We start from the raw sequence: 17,136 nt of genomic DNA, 5'->3' as shown, positions 1-17,136 counted from the left end.
ACTGTATATTAGGGCTGTCAAACGATTAAAATTTTTAATCGAGTTAATTACAGCTTAAAAATTAATTAATCGTAATTAATCGCAATTAATCGCTATTCAAACCATTTATAAAATATGCCATATTTTTCTGTAAATTATATATATATTCTGTAAAATAAATTGTTGGAATGGAAAGATAAGACACAAGATGGATATATACATTCAACATAAGATACATAAGGACCGTAGTGGGCATTTCACTCTACTGTCATTTAAATCTGTCTATGCTGTCCTCACTCCGAAGTATCTACTTTTTCCAAAGCTAGACAGCTAGTGAACAATGCCTTAATAATCAGACTTCTTCCTTTTTCATCTGATTTATTAATAAAATGGTCTCAAACCATTGTCCTATTTAGACCGTCGTAAAACTACAAAAAAAAGTACACAAGCATTGCATTAGCAACAACGTTAGCTTAGCACGCTTTCCAGGTTCACTAAACATAAACAAAAAGCGTCTCATACAAAAAATATAACATTTCGCTTACTAACATAATATGTACATCCTTTACAACAACCATACTTACAGACAAATCTTGTCCAAGGATCATATAAGCACAACATTACAACGTAGGCATCAGCCCGAGACGTCGTGCAGCCATATTGAACTGGCAAGAAAACAATAAACCATGTCGCAAAGCGACCACAAGAGTTCGCTGTTAGACAGCACAAAAAGCCTTGCTGTAAAACTTACCAAAAGGCAGAATACTGTCTGAGCGGGACATGTGCGTTAATTGCGTCAAATATTTTAATGTGATTGATTTTAAAAATTAATCACCGCCCGTTAACGCGACAATTTTGACAGCTCTAATATATATATATATATTTTAATTAAATCGTTGTCTAAATGTATTTAACATGACAGACTAAATGTCTTACACTCATCCAGAGTCTTTAGTTTTGTCTTAAAGTAGGGCTATCAAATTTATCGCGTTAATGGTGGTAATTAATTTTTTTTTTTTATTAATCACGTTCAAATATTTAACGCAATTAACGCAGGCGCTGCACGACCCACTCACGCTTTGTCGCTTTCAATCTATAATGGCGCCATTTTACCTATACATGGAGCTAAAAGGCAGCGTAAAATGAGTAGAGTGAATTTTGGCAGTCTTTGGAGCCTTTTTTACGATTAAAAATATCATGGGAAGCAATGTGGGGAAGAAAGGTAGCAATTGATCTTTTTCTTAAGACCTTATGTTATTTCCCTAAGCAGGGAAGATATATCAATTGGTAGCACTACGCACACTCATGATTCCACTTCCCATCATGCATTTGGGTATGTCTACAGTATCATTTACTGAAAGCTCAACAAATACACTAGATGGCAATATTTAGTCACAATATACAAAGTCACAAGTCTTTCTATTGGTGGATCCCTCTCACAGAAAGAATGTTAATAATATAAATGCCATCTTGAGGATTTATTGTCATAATAAACAAATACAGTACTTATGTACTGTATGTTGAATGTAGATATTCGTCCGAGTTTTAGTCATTTTTTTCTTAAGGTGTTAAGAAAATGATCAATTGCTACCTTGCTTCCCCACATTGCTTCCCATGATATTTCTAATCGTAGGGAGAGGGATTGTAAGGCTTTAGCCAATTAAAAAAAGGCTCCAAAGGCTGCCAAAATTCACTCTACTCATTTTACGCTGCCTTTTAGCTCTATATATAGGTAAAACGGCGCCATTACAGATTGAGCGCGACAATGTGCGAGTGGGTCGTGCAGCGCATGCATTAATTGCGTTAAATATTTTAACGTGATACATGTTTTAAAAAATTAATTACCGCCGTTATCGGGATAAATTTGATAACCCTACCTTAAGCCTAAACTAAAGACTCTGGATGAGTGTAACATATTATGTTTATAACGTTAAATACAATTAGAAAACGATTTAATCAAAATATATATATATTAAAAAAAGGCATGGCCGATATTTTTTGCCGATTCCCATACTTTGAAAATGACGTGATCGGACAAGATCGATCGGGATGCCGATCGATCGGGACATCTCTTTTCAAGATGACGTATCTGTTCTATGTGTTGGATTTTATCAAGTAAATTTCCCCCAAAAATGCGATTTATACTCCGGTGCGACTTATATATGGTTTTTTCGTTGCTGGGCATTCTATGGCTGGTGCGACTTATACTCAGGTACGACTTGTAGTCCGAAAAATACAATAATTGGATTAGGAACATCTACTGCGTTGCAGAAAAAAATTTAGGACATGTAAAACAAAGACTTGCTAAGATTGCACTTTGAAAAGAATCCATCCATCAATCCATCCACCCATCCATCATCTTCCGCTTAATCCGGGATCGGGTTGTGGGGGCAGCTGCTTTGGCAGGGAAGCCCAGACTTCCATCTTCCCAGCTACTTCAACCAGCTCCTCTGGCGGGATCCCAAGGTGTTCCCAAGCCAGCCGAGAGACATGGTCTCTCCAGCGTGTCCTGGGTCGTCCCTGCGGCCTCCCGCCGGTGGGACATGCCCAGAACACCTCTCCAGGGAGGCACCCTGAGACATCAAAAAAGCCAGGCTGGAGTTTGCCAAAACTTACCTGAGACAGCCAAAAACTTTTTGGAAGAATGTTCTCCGGTCAGAACAGACAAAAGTAGAGCTTTATGGGAAAAGACATCAACATAGAGTTTATAGGGATAAAAACGAGGCCTTCAAAGAAAAGAACACGGTCCCCACAGTCAAACATGGCAGAGGTTCCCTGATGTTTTGGGGTTCCTTTGCTGACCGTGTGCATAGCATTATGAAGTCTGAAGACCGCCATCAAATTTTGCAGCATGATGTGGGGCCCAGTGTGAGAAAGCTAGGTCATGGGTCTTCCAGCAGGACAATGACCCAAAACACACTTCAAAAAACACTAGAAATGGGTTTGAGAGAAAGCACTGGAGACTTCTAAAGTGGCCAGCAATGAGTCCTAACCTGAATCCCATAGAACACCTGTGGAGAGATCTGAAAATGGCACCCTTCAAATCTCAGAGAACTGGAGCAGTTGGCCAAAGAAGAATGGTCTAAAATTCCAGCAGAGCATTGCAAGAAACTCATTGATGTATAGCGGAAGCGGTTGTTCATAGTTATTTTGTCTCAAGGTTGTGCTACCAAGTATTAGGCTGAGGGTGCCAATACTTTTGTCCGGCCCATTTTTGGAGTTTTGTCTAAAATGATAATGATTTATAGATAAATATATAAATAATATAAATGAAGATATTACTACCAAAGCATTTGTAATTGCAACCATTTTCTGGGAGAAATTGAGCATTATCTGACAGAATTGCAGGGGTGCCCATACTTTTGGCCAGCAGTGTATATATACACTATAAGACGCATTAGAGTATAAGGCACAATTTGAATGAGTGGCCAATTTTAAAACATTTTTAATTCCGCGCACCGCATTAGAAGGCGCAGTAGTAGTAATAATAGTAGTAGTTGGAGTTGTTTTATGCCTACCACTAGATGGAGCTGCGCTAAAGGGAATTTCATGCCATGATTAACCAACATTGATCCATATACAGTATAAAGCGCATCTGATTATAAGATGCACTGTCGGTTTTTGAGAAAATTGAAGGCTTTTGGGTGCGCCTTATAGTGTGGAAAATACACTAAATAAATTAAGAGAAAGTGATGATAATAAATAGGGTATTTAGAGATGCCGATCGATCGGGTCCGATCACTTCATTTTCAAAGCATCGGAATCGGCAAAAAAATATCGGACATGCCTTTTTTTAAGATATATACTGTATATTTTTTAATTAAATCGTTTTCTAACTGTATTTAATGTTACAGACATAATATGTTACACTTATCCAGAGTCTTTAGTTTAGGCTTAAGGTAGGGTTATCAAATTTATCCCAATAACGGCGGTAATTTATTTTTTTAAAAATGTATCACGTTAAAATATTTAACGCAATTAATGCATGCACTGCACGACCCACTCACGTATTGTTGCGTTCAATCTGTAATGGCACTGTTTTATCTATATATAGAGCTAAAAGCAGCGTAAAATGAGTAGAGTGAAGTTTGGCAGCCTTTGGAGCCTGTTTTTAATTGGCTAAAGCCTTACAATCCCTCTCCCTACGATTAGAAATATCATGGGAAGCAATGTGGGGAAGCAAGGTAGCAATTGATCATTTTCTTAACACCTTATGTTATTTCCCAACGCAGAGAAGATATATCAATTGGCAGCACTACGCACAGTCATGGTTCCACTTCCCATCATGTATTTGGGCATGGCCTTCAGTATCATTTACTGAAAGTTCAGCAAATACACTAGATGGCAATATTAAGTCACAATATACAAAGTCTTTCTATCCGTGGATCCCTCTCACAGAAAGAATGTTAATAATGTAAATGCCATCTTGAGGATTTATTGTCATAATAAACAAATACAGTACTTATGTACTGTATGTTGAATGTATATATTCGTCCGAGTTATATTCATGTTTTTTCTTAATGCATTGCCAAAATGTATATGATCGGGAAAAATTATCGGGAATGATTGGAATTGAATCGGGAGCAAAAAAAAAGCAATCGATCGGGAAATATCGGGATCGGCAGATACTCAAACTGAAACGATCGGGATCGGCTCGGGAGCAAAAAAACATGATCGGAACAACCCTAGTATTTACAATTTTTCATTTTTTTTTAAACTGAAAAAAATGTAAACAAAAAAAAAATTGGTGGGGTCGAGAATGTAAACAATGAGTTTACTATCAATATAGTTATTGATAAGTTTTCACATCGATTCGCTGTCGATTAACTCAGTGGGTGCCACTGACGCTGGTAGACGTCCAAGCAGAAGGATAAAAATTAAAGAGCCAAGTGTTTGGACTAGTGCAGCAACGATTCATCAATTAACTTGAGTAATTCGATTAGAAAAAAAGCTTTGAATGAAAATTTTCTGCTTCGAGGATTCGTTTAGTTAGAGTGGCGTTGTAATGGTTTGTTTAGGAAGTGTTCGCATTTAATTATTAATTTGGGCTAATAAACTGCCCTGTAGTGGCAACACTGAATATGAAATGACTCATCTAACATGGCAGGATCCAGCTGCTCCCTGTTAAGACCAACATAAGGTTTTGTTTAGGGCTGTCAAAATTATCGCATTAACGGGCGGTAATGATTTTTTTAAATTAATCACGTTAAAATATTTGACGCAATTAACGCAGATGCCCCGCTCAAACGGATTAAAATGACAGGACAGTCATGTCCACTTGTTACTTGTGTTTTTTGTCTCCCTCTGCTGGCAATTTGGTGCTACTGATTTTGTCATTATTGACATCAACAATGGCGAGCTACTAGTTTATTTTTTGTTTGAAAATTTTACAAATTTTATTAAAACGAAAAAATTAAGAGGGGTTTTAATATAAAATTTCTATAACTTGTACTAACATTTATCTTTCTATCCATGGATCGCTTTAACAGAATGTTAATGTTATTGCCACATTGTTGATTTATTGTTATAATAAACAAATACAGTACTTATGTACAGCATGTTGAATGTATATATCCGTCTTGTGTCTTATCTTTCCATTCCAACAATAATTTACAGAAAAATATGGCATAGTTTATAGTTGGTTTGAATTGCGATTAATTACGATTAATTAGTTTTTAAGCAGTGATTAACTTGATTAATAATTTTAATCGTTTGACAGCCCTAGTTTTGTTTGAGCTAATTTGACTGTTTATGCATTCATAATTTAGTTTATAGGTGTATTTAGCAATTTTTTTGTGGAAATATGTGTTTGAACGATTTGTTAAGAGCAAAAAAAAGTTAGCATTTTATTGCATTTTACGCTAGCGGACTTTTGCTCAGCAAATTAGCCAAATTTTGTTGTACTTTGATCCTCATTTCCTAAATTTTTTATACCATTTGAGGCCAATCTCAGGTATTTGTAAATGCATTTATTGCTCATGAAATGAAACTGCAATTCTGCATAGTTTGAAAAACACTGGTGAATTTTATTTTTTATTCTTATTTTATGCTCTTTTGAAAGTGTATCCTTAGCAAGCCTTTGTTTTACATCTCCTGAAATTCATTCTGGAATGCATCAAATGTTCCTAATCTGTTTACTCGGTTATTCGAACTAACTAGTTGATAGATCAATCTAGAGCTGAAACGAATACTCGAGCAACTCGAGTAACTCGAGTTTAAAAACTGATCCGAGTAATTTTATTCACCTCGAATAATCTTTTATTTTGACAGCTCTAAGCATCACGTTTTGCTCAGACTACTTTTAATGCAGGACAACGCGCTGATGTCACGTGCGGAGAGGAAGAAGGGAAAAAAAAAAACTTACTGCAGCCGACAGCCGCTACAAACCACGCCGTCGTTGCGAAATACTAGCCCGCACGATGCTACGTTGGTAGCAGGTAGCGTCTGATGCGCCTCGTAGAGGTCACATGTATGTTGAACTAGATGCAAAATGACAGACTCGGCCGCGTCTGGGCAGCGTTAGTAAACAGCCGCCATCTTAAAGCAGTGGAGCGCTAAGCGCTAATAAAGAGCGCTAAGCGCTAATAAATAACGTTACTGTCACTACTAGCTCACGTAACGTTAGCCCTGCGGAGGGCTAGGTTTCTATTAATTATGACCACTGTCGATGCGTGGCTAACGTGTCTTACATACAGGCTTTAACATAACATAGCATTGTGGAGTGATGAGGGTGTAAAATAAAAACTTAATCATGCTAACTATCAATTTTAGCTCAGTAGTCATTGCTGATTAAAACACCAAGTAGCACTGGTCCTGAATGTGCTCCAATACAGCCTGTATCATACATTTATTTTGAACACTGCAAAAACTCAAAATCCTATCAGGACTCACAGTTTAGACTAACTTAAAACTTAACTACAACTTAAAAATGGCTTGACACAAATAGAAATTCAATTGAAACACGTCAGAAAAAATCCCAACTTTTAAGTGATGTGTGTTATCAAGCGTAACGGCATTTTTAGGTAAGATATATATATATTTTTTAATAAGATCTAAAAGTTTTTGAGTGAAAACATTGAATTAGTCTTTTTTTTTATTCTAGTTACATCTGAGATGCAATTGTTGGCTGTTGTCAACAACATACATCGAAACTAAAGTCATTGATTGCCTGAAAATGGTTCAAGATGAGATGAAATGTCTTGTTTTCTCATGTATATTTATAATTGCTCTTCACCTAAAAATATATTTGTTTTATCCGATTACTCGATTAATCGATAGAATTTTCAGTCGATTACTAAAATATTCGATAGCTGCAGCCTTAGACCGTTAATCGACTGCTTGAATAATTGATAGCGGCAGCCCTAGTTTGGACGTCTATTGTCATCATTGGCGCTGAAAGAATAATCCATTTTGTGTCCGTGCAGGCGGCTGGTACTGCTTCAACAAAGAGAACTGCGACAGCCGGTACGAGACCATGAGGAGGCTGATGAGCTCGTCTAAGTGGCCTCAAACCAAAACAGGTACGTTTAACTGCTATAGACGTCCATCGCCGTCGAGCGCTGAAAAAGGATCGTTGCCTGTCTCCGAGACGTCTGCGGCGTGACGTGGACGTGGCGCCCGCTGCTCCTAACGTTGACGCCCGTGTCTTTCATTGTGGCATAATAACTATAATCCATGTGGTAATGATGATGACGCGGAAGAGGAGCGGCGGAACGGCTAATGATACGAATGATGTGTCTGCGCAGGCACCGGGATCCTGTCTCCGCTGCCGGAAGAAAACCCTCACTGGTGGAATGCCAACATGGTGTAGGTTGACTCCTGTTTGTTTTGGGGAAATGACAGGCTTCCACTTGAAATGACTTGAATATTGTTTTCGAAGGTACATCCCGTACTGTTCCAGCGACGCGTGGAGCGGCGCCACTGCCAAAACGGAACACAGTAAGTGGCGGAGGATGCTCCTCATCTGGGCTTTTAAAGCTTTTTTTGGGAGGGCCCAATTTTTACTTAGACATTTCGGGGCTGTTCGGTATGGAAAGAAACTTGAGTGCCAGAAGTCATGTCTCCAAACACAAGCAGCTACAATATAAAAAACGACCCAAAATAGAATACAAGTAGTCCCCAGGTCACGACATATTCGATTTACGCGATTTGACTCGTCTTGTATGGGGCGCCGTTTGTAAAGCAGCACATGCTGAAAATTACGACAACATTTTCTCACATTTAGTGCCGCATCAGTGTTTAAAATGTGGTGTGAAAATTTTAGAGTCACTTTTTTTGCACATTTATGACATTATTTAGCAATTTAAATATTTATTTTTAAATAATAAGTATTAGGCTTAAATATTTAAATCCAGAACTAATTTAAATCTTTAATCTAAATCTTAAATGTAAATCTTACATATACAGTATATCATAAATCTAAATGTTAAATATAAATCCTTAATCTAAATGTTAAATCTTTAATCTAAATCAGTACTTCTCAAATAGTGGGGCGCGCCCCCCTGGGGGGGCACAGAGCGAGGCCAGGGGGGGCGCATGTGACCTCGGGGAACATGCTTTTTTTTTGTTTTTTTGCCGTACTGGAATAAAGTGTACTTGCACATCCACTCAGTAGGTGGCAGTGGCGCTCTCATTTTCAGAGTGTGCGCAGTATTTTTGAACTAAGGAAGAGCACTCAGCACACACAGAAAACAGATATGAAGAGCAGTGTGCCACTGCCGTTTTCGAAAGCCGTTTTCCGACCGGACTCTCTCACTCACGCAGCGACCCACTGTCTTGTCCGGTTCTCACGTCGGCGCCCGAGAAGTGCCATTTTCGGCTTGGACGACGACCGCTCTCACCTACGGTTCTACCTCGGCCGCCGAGAATGCGCTTTTTTCGTGCCGTTTGCCTTTTAGCTTTGACTTTTAATACAGTGTGTGATGAGGAAAGACCACTGTTTACTGTGTCTTAAAATAATTATAGCGGACAGCCAGAAGCCAAATCAATTAAGACGCCACTTAAAGACATTAGACCCCAATCTCATTGATAAGCCGATTGTTTTTGATTGTTTTTCAGTGAAAACGTGCCGAATATTGCCAACAATCGTCCTGCTTTGTCAGTGTTATATCAGTAAACCAGTGAGCATTGTTAGCATGCTCATTGCAAAATAACTCCACACCATTGTAAAAGAAGGTAAATACTGTGAGCAGCAAAAATAAAAACTGTCCTGTCCAAGGACACTCTTTTTTTTCTTTTATTCAGTTTTGTTTTTTCGGTCAAATTTTTGGGTATATTGTTCTAATGAGTGAATGTTTCTAATCAATTTTAATTTGTTATTTTTTACTGATTTTATTACATTTTATTTTTCTGTATCAAATGGTCAAAAATGTACCTTGAGTGTTTACATTAAGGATTTAGATTTAAGGTTTAGATTTAAGATTTAGATTTAAGATTTAGATTTAAGATTTAGATTTAAGATTTAGATTTAAGATTTAGATTTAAGATTTAAGATTAAATGTGCAAAAAAAAAAAGTGACTCTAAAATTTTCACACATTTTAAAAACTGCTGCGTTAAATGTGAGAAAATGTCGTCGTAACTTTCAGCATGTGCTGCTTTACAAACGGCGCCCCATAGTCTCGTCCGCCATTTTGTCTTCAGTCTTTTTTTTTTTGTCACATAAACAGTACCTTGTTGTACCTTACGCTATCTTATTTTTTACTTTTTTTTAACATCACGTGTTCTGTCCTGACTAAACGTGAAGTTGTTCCGTTTTACAGACATCAAACATTTGCGCGTTTTGAAGCTTTGGACTTCCTTCATTTTTGACAGTTTGTAAAGCTGTAGCACGCTTATGCTCAAAACGATACACATTTTAACAATAAAACATTTGATGCAAAACAATTGGTTTTCAAACGTCCATCTAGTCTGATCAATATGTAAATTTAATAGTGGAGTGGAGCCTCGTTAGACCTCGTTAGAAGAAGTTAGACCTCTTTGACAAATAGAAATCTTGCTTGTTTGTAGATGCCCAAATACTTATTTTCCACTCTAATTTGGAAATAAATTTATTAAAAATCAAAGAATGTTTTTTTAAGGTTTTTTTTTTCCACATTCTACCTCTCATGGTTGAGGTTTACCCATGTTGACAATGACATGCCTCTCTAATCATTTCAAGTAGAACTTGCACAATTGGTGATTGACTAAATACTTATTTGCCCCCACTGTATGTACAGTATTAACTTTCCTGAACCAATGTTTACTGAGAGCAAAAAAAAATAAAATAAAACTTCATCGCCATCTAGTGTTGAAGCTGAGAAGTGCAACACAATGTAGACTGAGCTCAAGCTCCTTTACGGACCATATTCAATGATATTCTCATCATTTGCAGCGGGTCATTAAAAAACTAAGCAGTGCGAGCTGTAATTTGGACACCCCTGATTTAAAGCAATGAAAAAAAATATACAGTTATTTTGACATTTTTTAGAGTTTTGTTGCTGTAAAATTTCAGACATTTGAATGAACACTGCCTATCTTTAAAAATGACCATGTTGATTCAAGTTTTGTCTTTCAATCAATTTGATTGGCTCTTGGTTTGACCAATCAAATATTGACCCTAATTAATGTTCTGGTGTGACAGAACGAGGAGCTGAGCCAGAAAAAAAGCGTTAAAATGACCAGAATGATCTCATTCCAATTCACTGGTGTTTTAGCAAACCAAACTTATTTTAGTTGGCACGCCTTACCCAAAGTTGGGCATAACAGTTAAGAATCACTGTTCCAGACCACAATATGAAAGTGAAACCTTTTTTTTCCCTCTGGTGAGCAGGTGGCTACGCTTTTATGGGCTCGCTGATCATTCAAGAAGTGGTGAAAGCTTTGCTAAAAAAGAGCCTGGACAACGCCAAAGTCCTGCTGCTCGCCGGGAGCAGGTACGTTGATAAGTAAACATTCTCATCAGCAGCACAGTTGGAAAAGGTCTCTTCTGCACGCAGTGCCGGCGGGACGGGCGTTCTGCTGAATGTGGACCGTGTGTCGGAACTGCTGGAGGGTCTGGGACACACGGGGATCCAAGTGCGCGGCCTGGCCGATTCGGGCTGGTTCCTGGACAACAAGCAGTACGACTTCACCGACTGCTTGGACGCGGTCAGCTGCGCACCCACTGAGACCATCAAGAGAGGCATCAAGTAGGCTCCTGGAAACAATTTATTAGGAACTCATGACCAAACATTTTCTGCCACTGAGCTTCCTCCATGACTTAGCTGAACAAAAGTTTTGCCTAAAAACCTTAAACCTAATTTCATCATTTAACAGTTAGATGAGTTACAGATACTCCATGTTACAAGTTACTGAAGAAAACAATGAGATGTGTTATTCAAAATATTAAGTTACCAAAACTTAGTGGATGTTTTATTTATTGACAGTGACATACAAACCAGTTGCTTTACAAATGATCTGATTTTACATTGACCACACAGTGAATTTGACATATTACAACACTTAAACTAAGGAAAGAAATCAACAACCTTTCTATTGTTCTAACGGCTTTATTTTTATTTTTTAAATAACGTATTCAATGGCACTGAAACATGATCTTTCAGTGTCAGACATCCCAATTCAAATGATGTTTGTCTTTCGCCAGCATTGGCAGTCAATTCAACGGCGCATATCACCATTTTTTTTGTTTTGTTATGCAAGTACGCCATCTTCTGGGTCATATAGGGCACTGCCACACGTAATTTCATTCACGTGTGTCAAACCCCCTTTCTATCTGAAATAGCTAGGATGTTTGGTTTAATAAACCATAAATAAAATAAATTTTAAAATTGTCCTTATTACTTGGGTGCATATAATCAATTAGGAAACCATGAACACTGATTATCTTGTTGAAATGTCATTTTGTTGGAACAAAAATAAGTGCAGTTTCACAATACAGGTAGTCCCCGGACTAACCCTTTAAATACCCCTAAATATCAAAATAACTATACAAAAAAACCAAGACTTTACGACGTCGGAGCCTCATTCGCCATTTTTTCTTGAGTCTTTTTTTTTTTTTTATCGCATAAACTGTGCCTTATTCTACTTGACAGTATCTTATTTCTTACTTTACTTTATTAATATGACGTGTTCTGTCCTCACTAAACGTGAAGCTGTTCAGCTTGACAGAAAACAAGGCAATTGTGATTTTTGAAGCTTTTTACTTCCTTGATTTTTGACAATTTGTAAAGCTGTAACACGTACACTTATGTTCCAAACAACATGCATTTTAACACAAAAACACTTGACACAAACCAATTGGTGTTCAAACATCCATATAGTCTGATCAATATGTAAAATTTGGGAGATTAAATAAACCTAATTTGCCTAACAAAAGTCCGCTATCTTAAATGATACGAATGCTAATGTATTTACAATTCTCATACCAAATCGCTCACAGATAACGCCACAAACTATAGCTCTAAATTTTATTACAAATGCATACTCAATCATATATTAGCTGAAACAACTTACAGCCTTATATGACCAAACTAGAACGCAGTTGCATTTTTTTCAAGTCAAACGAGTCTGCTCCTCAGTCATAAAAGGCGACAGTCCAGCCAGACCCAACGCTGCCACCAGAGGGCAGTGTATCCTCCATCATTAAGCAAATTACAATACATTTGGACTTTTTCGAGTTATTTTGAGATTTACGGTGTACTTGAAGGGCTAATTCTAATTTACGTGGAAATTTGGGTTACCACCATAGGAATAGAACTCTTTCGTAACCCGGGGACTACTTGTATTATAACTCGTGTTGTCATTTACACGTGCACTTAACACTGCACAATTCCAACCACCCGACCCCGCGGTGCACCGACAAACCAGCCAAAAGGCCAAACTCCACGCGTTCACCTTTCAACACCTTGAACTGACTCCATTTTAATAGCTGGAAAAACGCCCCGAAACACAAGTTGACAATTTATTCCGAGTCGACTGCAATCACTCAGGAAGGCAAAAACAACAAATAGACCCAGACGAGGAGGAAAGCTGGCTCTAGGGTCGACTAACAACAAGTACACAAGAATGTTCCCAAGAAACGATAGCGCTAGCTACAGAATTCCGTCTTTTGAAGGCTCCGGTGAGGCGGGCTGTGGTCTGGAGGAAGGATGTGTTTGGGCGTTTTTTTAGGATTGTTGTTTGTTGTGTAATCAACAGTAGAATTCGGGCGTTACTGTGGTCAGGGCAACGAGAGTTGAGGATTTGGCCATTCTCATTGCTGAGTGTTCACTTCTCAGTTGCGGGTTCCTCCGTTATCAGATGTCCCATGGGAGGAGATGTTCCTTCATTGTTCTGGACTGTCCATTGTTGGTTACTAGAGCTGGGAATCTTTGGACACCTAACAATTCGATTACGATTACGATTCAGAGGCTCCGATTCGATTATAAACGATTATTGATGCACCCCCCTCCTTTTTTTTTTTTTTTTTAATGTTTTGTAGATTAGTTCCAAAATTGTTCAAAAATACTCTCAGGCTAAACCAAACTATTTCAGTATCAAGTTAACAAATATACCAAATATACAAAAATAACAGTAAATAAAAAAACTCCAGTCCCCATTCTGTATCAGCAGCTTTAAACTATATTCAATTAATTTAATGTTGTGAATCAACCGTTAAAGTTGTCAAAATTGCTCCCGTTATTCCAAATTTTCCTTTTCGTCTACTTTCGACATGTGAAAGTTTTAAAACTATTTTAAAGATAAATTCAAGTCAATATTTTACCGATTTAGGAGTATTTTAGATAAAAAGTTAATTAGGTTCGCTTGGAAGGTTCGCTACAACAGCCTTGCAGGGAAGTGTACTGCTTTAAGATGGCGGCCGTTTACTAACGCCCGCATCTAGCTTTGTGTAGATGTGCTGCTAACGCTACCGAATCAATATTGCATCTAGTCCTATATAAATGATATCTACCGTAACATTATGTGGATGTAATTTGTTGCAGCTTTTCGGCAGCAGTCAGGTATGTTGTTGTGTTTTTTTTATCTCGTGGCATGAGTTGATCTAGAGCTGTGAGTTGAGCATTGGCATTACCCGAGGGGCCGGGTAATGAGAAGCATGATGTTTAGCTACTTTCGCTCCGTTCCTCATTGCGTCCCGAAGACCGTGCGGCGCGCTGAGTGTGTTGTACTTCCACTTTACTTGGCATATTTCAATAATCGGAATTTGGATGTTTGTGAATCGTTCTCGAATCTTCCACGGCCGAATCGCGAATAATCTAAGAATCGGAAATTTTGCACACCTCTATTGGTTACCAGAAGAGCTGCTGGTGGGATTCGGTGGTCCAGACGTGGGCTTGTAGATGTCTTGGCCATCACCTGCTTGTTTTGCTTGGTCAGCATCAATCTCGCTCAGTCAGCTGCATGACGCGCGCGTTCGGCTTCCATAGTCAGCAGGCATCCTGTATCTGTTATGCCCTGACCTGCCCGTTGTCTTGGCACTGCAAATTTCAATAACTCCAAGTCCAACTATTCATAACACCAAATATATTCTACTGTACTTGCTTTCATAAACTATGATTTACAAGCTATTTTTTTTATACTGGGTGTGTTAGAGAAATACAAACAATCAAACAGTAAATATGGGAAAGGATGCTATTCCCTTCAGCATCCACCTGGAAATCTGCCCTTGACGGAAATAGACGGCCTGGAAGGGGCTGACAATGGCACAGAATGACTTAAACGTGTAACTTGAAGAAGTCGGGACACCAGTTTGACACAACACCCCTGCTCAATATTTGATCTTTTCACCAGGTACTGGGGAGGAGTCGTACCAGAGAAATGCAAGCAAGCCCACGAAGGAGAGGAGTGGAATTGTTTCTTTGGCTACCGAGTCTTCCCATCGATCAAAAGTATGTTTTACGCACCGCAGAATCCACATTCAGTTCATCGATAAGTTTGCTTTAATGGTGACACTTCGTAGGCCCGGTCTTTGTGGTCCAGTGGCTGTTTGACGAGGCCCAGCTGACAGTGGACAACATTCAGTTGACGGGACAGCCGGTGCAGGAGGGCCAGTGGCGTTACATCCAAAATCTCGGCATCGAGTTGAGGAACACCCTCAAAGATGTTCCGTAAGTATTTTGGGGGAAAAGAGAACAACATTGTACATGGATGGTCAAGTTTAACCTCAAATTCTAACAGTTGTAGTCAAAAAAAAAACAAAAAAAAATTGGCAAAATTAAAAACAAATCACCATATTTTTCGGACTATAAGTCGCAGTTTTTTTTTTCTTCATAGTTTGGCTGCGGGTGCGACTTACGTGTGAAATTATTGACACATTACAGGTCGTCCTCGGGTTACGAGTCTTACGACGTACTATTTCGACTTTACGACACCGGAGTCTCGTCTGCCATTTTGTCTCCAGTTGCTTTGGGGTTTTTTTTTAGTCGCAGAAACAGTACCTCATTGTACCTCACAACGTACACTTAATAACCTATTGACATGACAAGGGAAGCTGGGTCGATTCGTAGGGGGCCTATTTTCAAAAACTTCAAATTCAAATATTTACAAAGCCAAAGCTGCTACCGACCTAAAACCAAAATAGGCACCGACCTTAGCCATATATGGGTCTCCATGAGCAGCAGCATCAAAAAATTCAAAGTCGTTACCTTATTTGTCGTTCTGTCAAATTTTCAACCCCATCAGACATTGCAACTTTGTGTTAAAAATGGCCACGAATACAGCAATTACAAAGTAAACACGACAAACTCTTTAAATAAAGGACTGTAGAAAACATGTAGAAAAGTTCTCCTCTGACATATCCTGCCATGTTAGCTGCACAACAACTGTATGCAGGTCACTGTTTACATCTCCGCCGTGTAGTTAAGCATTATTTTACACCATATTCGTGTTGACCATGTGGCAGCTACTTGCTCCTCCGACGTCGGCCAGTTTGTCCGGCGGTACTCTCCAGCTGCTTCCCCAGCGAGCTCTCCTGTCTGTTGTAGGATAACGAGCTGTAACTTGCTCGCCACCGGGCGGGTTGCCGATCGGCGAAGAAAATTGACAACCCCGCCGCCGTGTAACATGATCCAGGCTAGTTTTGTGTGATTTTTCGCTTCGAAAAGCGAAAATAAGACTTTGAAACGTCACCCGGTTTGGGTTAGCATGTCGGCTAGCTGTCACGCCTTTTGGTTTGTTTACATTCTCCGAAACCCGGAGAGAGAAATGACAAAAGCCTGACTAACTACAGTGGGATAAAATGTCGTTTGGAAGGTGCGACAGTAAAGGTGAAGTCGACAGTTTTGACCATTATGGAGTCATTTTGCCATGTCCTACTGAATAAATGCATTTTGAATATTTCATATTCCATTTAGGAATATCCTGGAAAAATATAAAATATCTTTTCCTCGTTCTGAATAATTCAACATTACCCTGCCGACATCATCCTCCTGCTGGGGATGCTAGAGCCCTATAACGGTAGGCGTGGCTAAACAGCAGATTAAAAGACTGATTTCTCATTATCTGCGCTTTGCCAAATTGTTGTATACGTATAGTCGAATCGTCTCAAAATATGATTCTAATTCACATAATAATGCTATTTAAGACCTTTTTTATCCTGTCGTACGCACTTTAATTAACAAATAAAACACACACTCAACACGATGACTGTTTGATAGTAGGGTTGGGGAATCTCTGGTATGAAGCCAATTCGATATGTATCTAGATACACAGGTTACGATTCGATTCAAACACGATACATTTTTAAGGCCGACGATTCGATACGATTCGATACAGTTTAAGAACGATACGGTTCGATACAAAGTGAAAACGATACGATCGTAAACATTTGTTGTTTGTGTTCATACAGTATTTTAAACATATAAAAAAGACCACATTTCTAATAGCAAAATTAAACAACAAAATTTCATACCAATGTTACGTTTTATTTTTTTATGGAAAAAAAAAATAAGGCTGACTATATGACCGTCATTTTGTTGGATGGGATTGATGATAAAATAAAACTCCAGTGACAGACAACAATAAAGTGCAGTAATTCAATTACTGTATTTCCTGGTGTTTCGAACACAAGAGGTAAGTAATTTAAGTGCAAACTTTCAACGTAAACATCTTACAAACAAAAAATATTAATTATATGCAGCAGCTCTAGAAAAAAAGAAATAAACCTGCAATGTTATCATAAA

The 17,136-nt window shown here is 38.5% G+C and overlaps 1 protein-coding gene across 1 annotated transcript in view; it reads left to right on the top strand.

Moving 5' to 3' along the window:
- The window catches only part of notum1a (notum, palmitoleoyl-protein carboxylesterase a), a 38,146-nt gene that overhangs the window by 17,137 nt on the left and 3,873 nt on the right, over window positions 1-17,136 (top strand). The window contains exons 3-9 of the mRNA XM_057817964.1: window positions 7,404-7,499; window positions 7,725-7,785; window positions 7,859-7,917; window positions 10,788-10,890; window positions 10,954-11,145; window positions 14,747-14,844; window positions 14,916-15,063. Of these exons, the coding sequence (XP_057673947.1) occupies window positions 7,404-7,499; window positions 7,725-7,785; window positions 7,859-7,917; window positions 10,788-10,890; window positions 10,954-11,145; window positions 14,747-14,844; window positions 14,916-15,063 (757 nt within the window). The remainder of the gene's footprint in view (window positions 1-7,403; window positions 7,500-7,724; window positions 7,786-7,858; window positions 7,918-10,787; window positions 10,891-10,953; window positions 11,146-14,746; window positions 14,845-14,915; window positions 15,064-17,136) is intronic.

This window comes from Corythoichthys intestinalis, chromosome 16, assembly GCF_030265065.1.
Source record: "Corythoichthys intestinalis isolate RoL2023-P3 chromosome 16, ASM3026506v1, whole genome shotgun sequence".
NCBI classification, from domain to species: domain Eukaryota; kingdom Metazoa; phylum Chordata; class Actinopteri; order Syngnathiformes; family Syngnathidae; genus Corythoichthys; species Corythoichthys intestinalis.
Note: the sequence above shows the minus strand (reverse complement) of the source record. Positions and strands in the feature narration are given on the sequence as shown.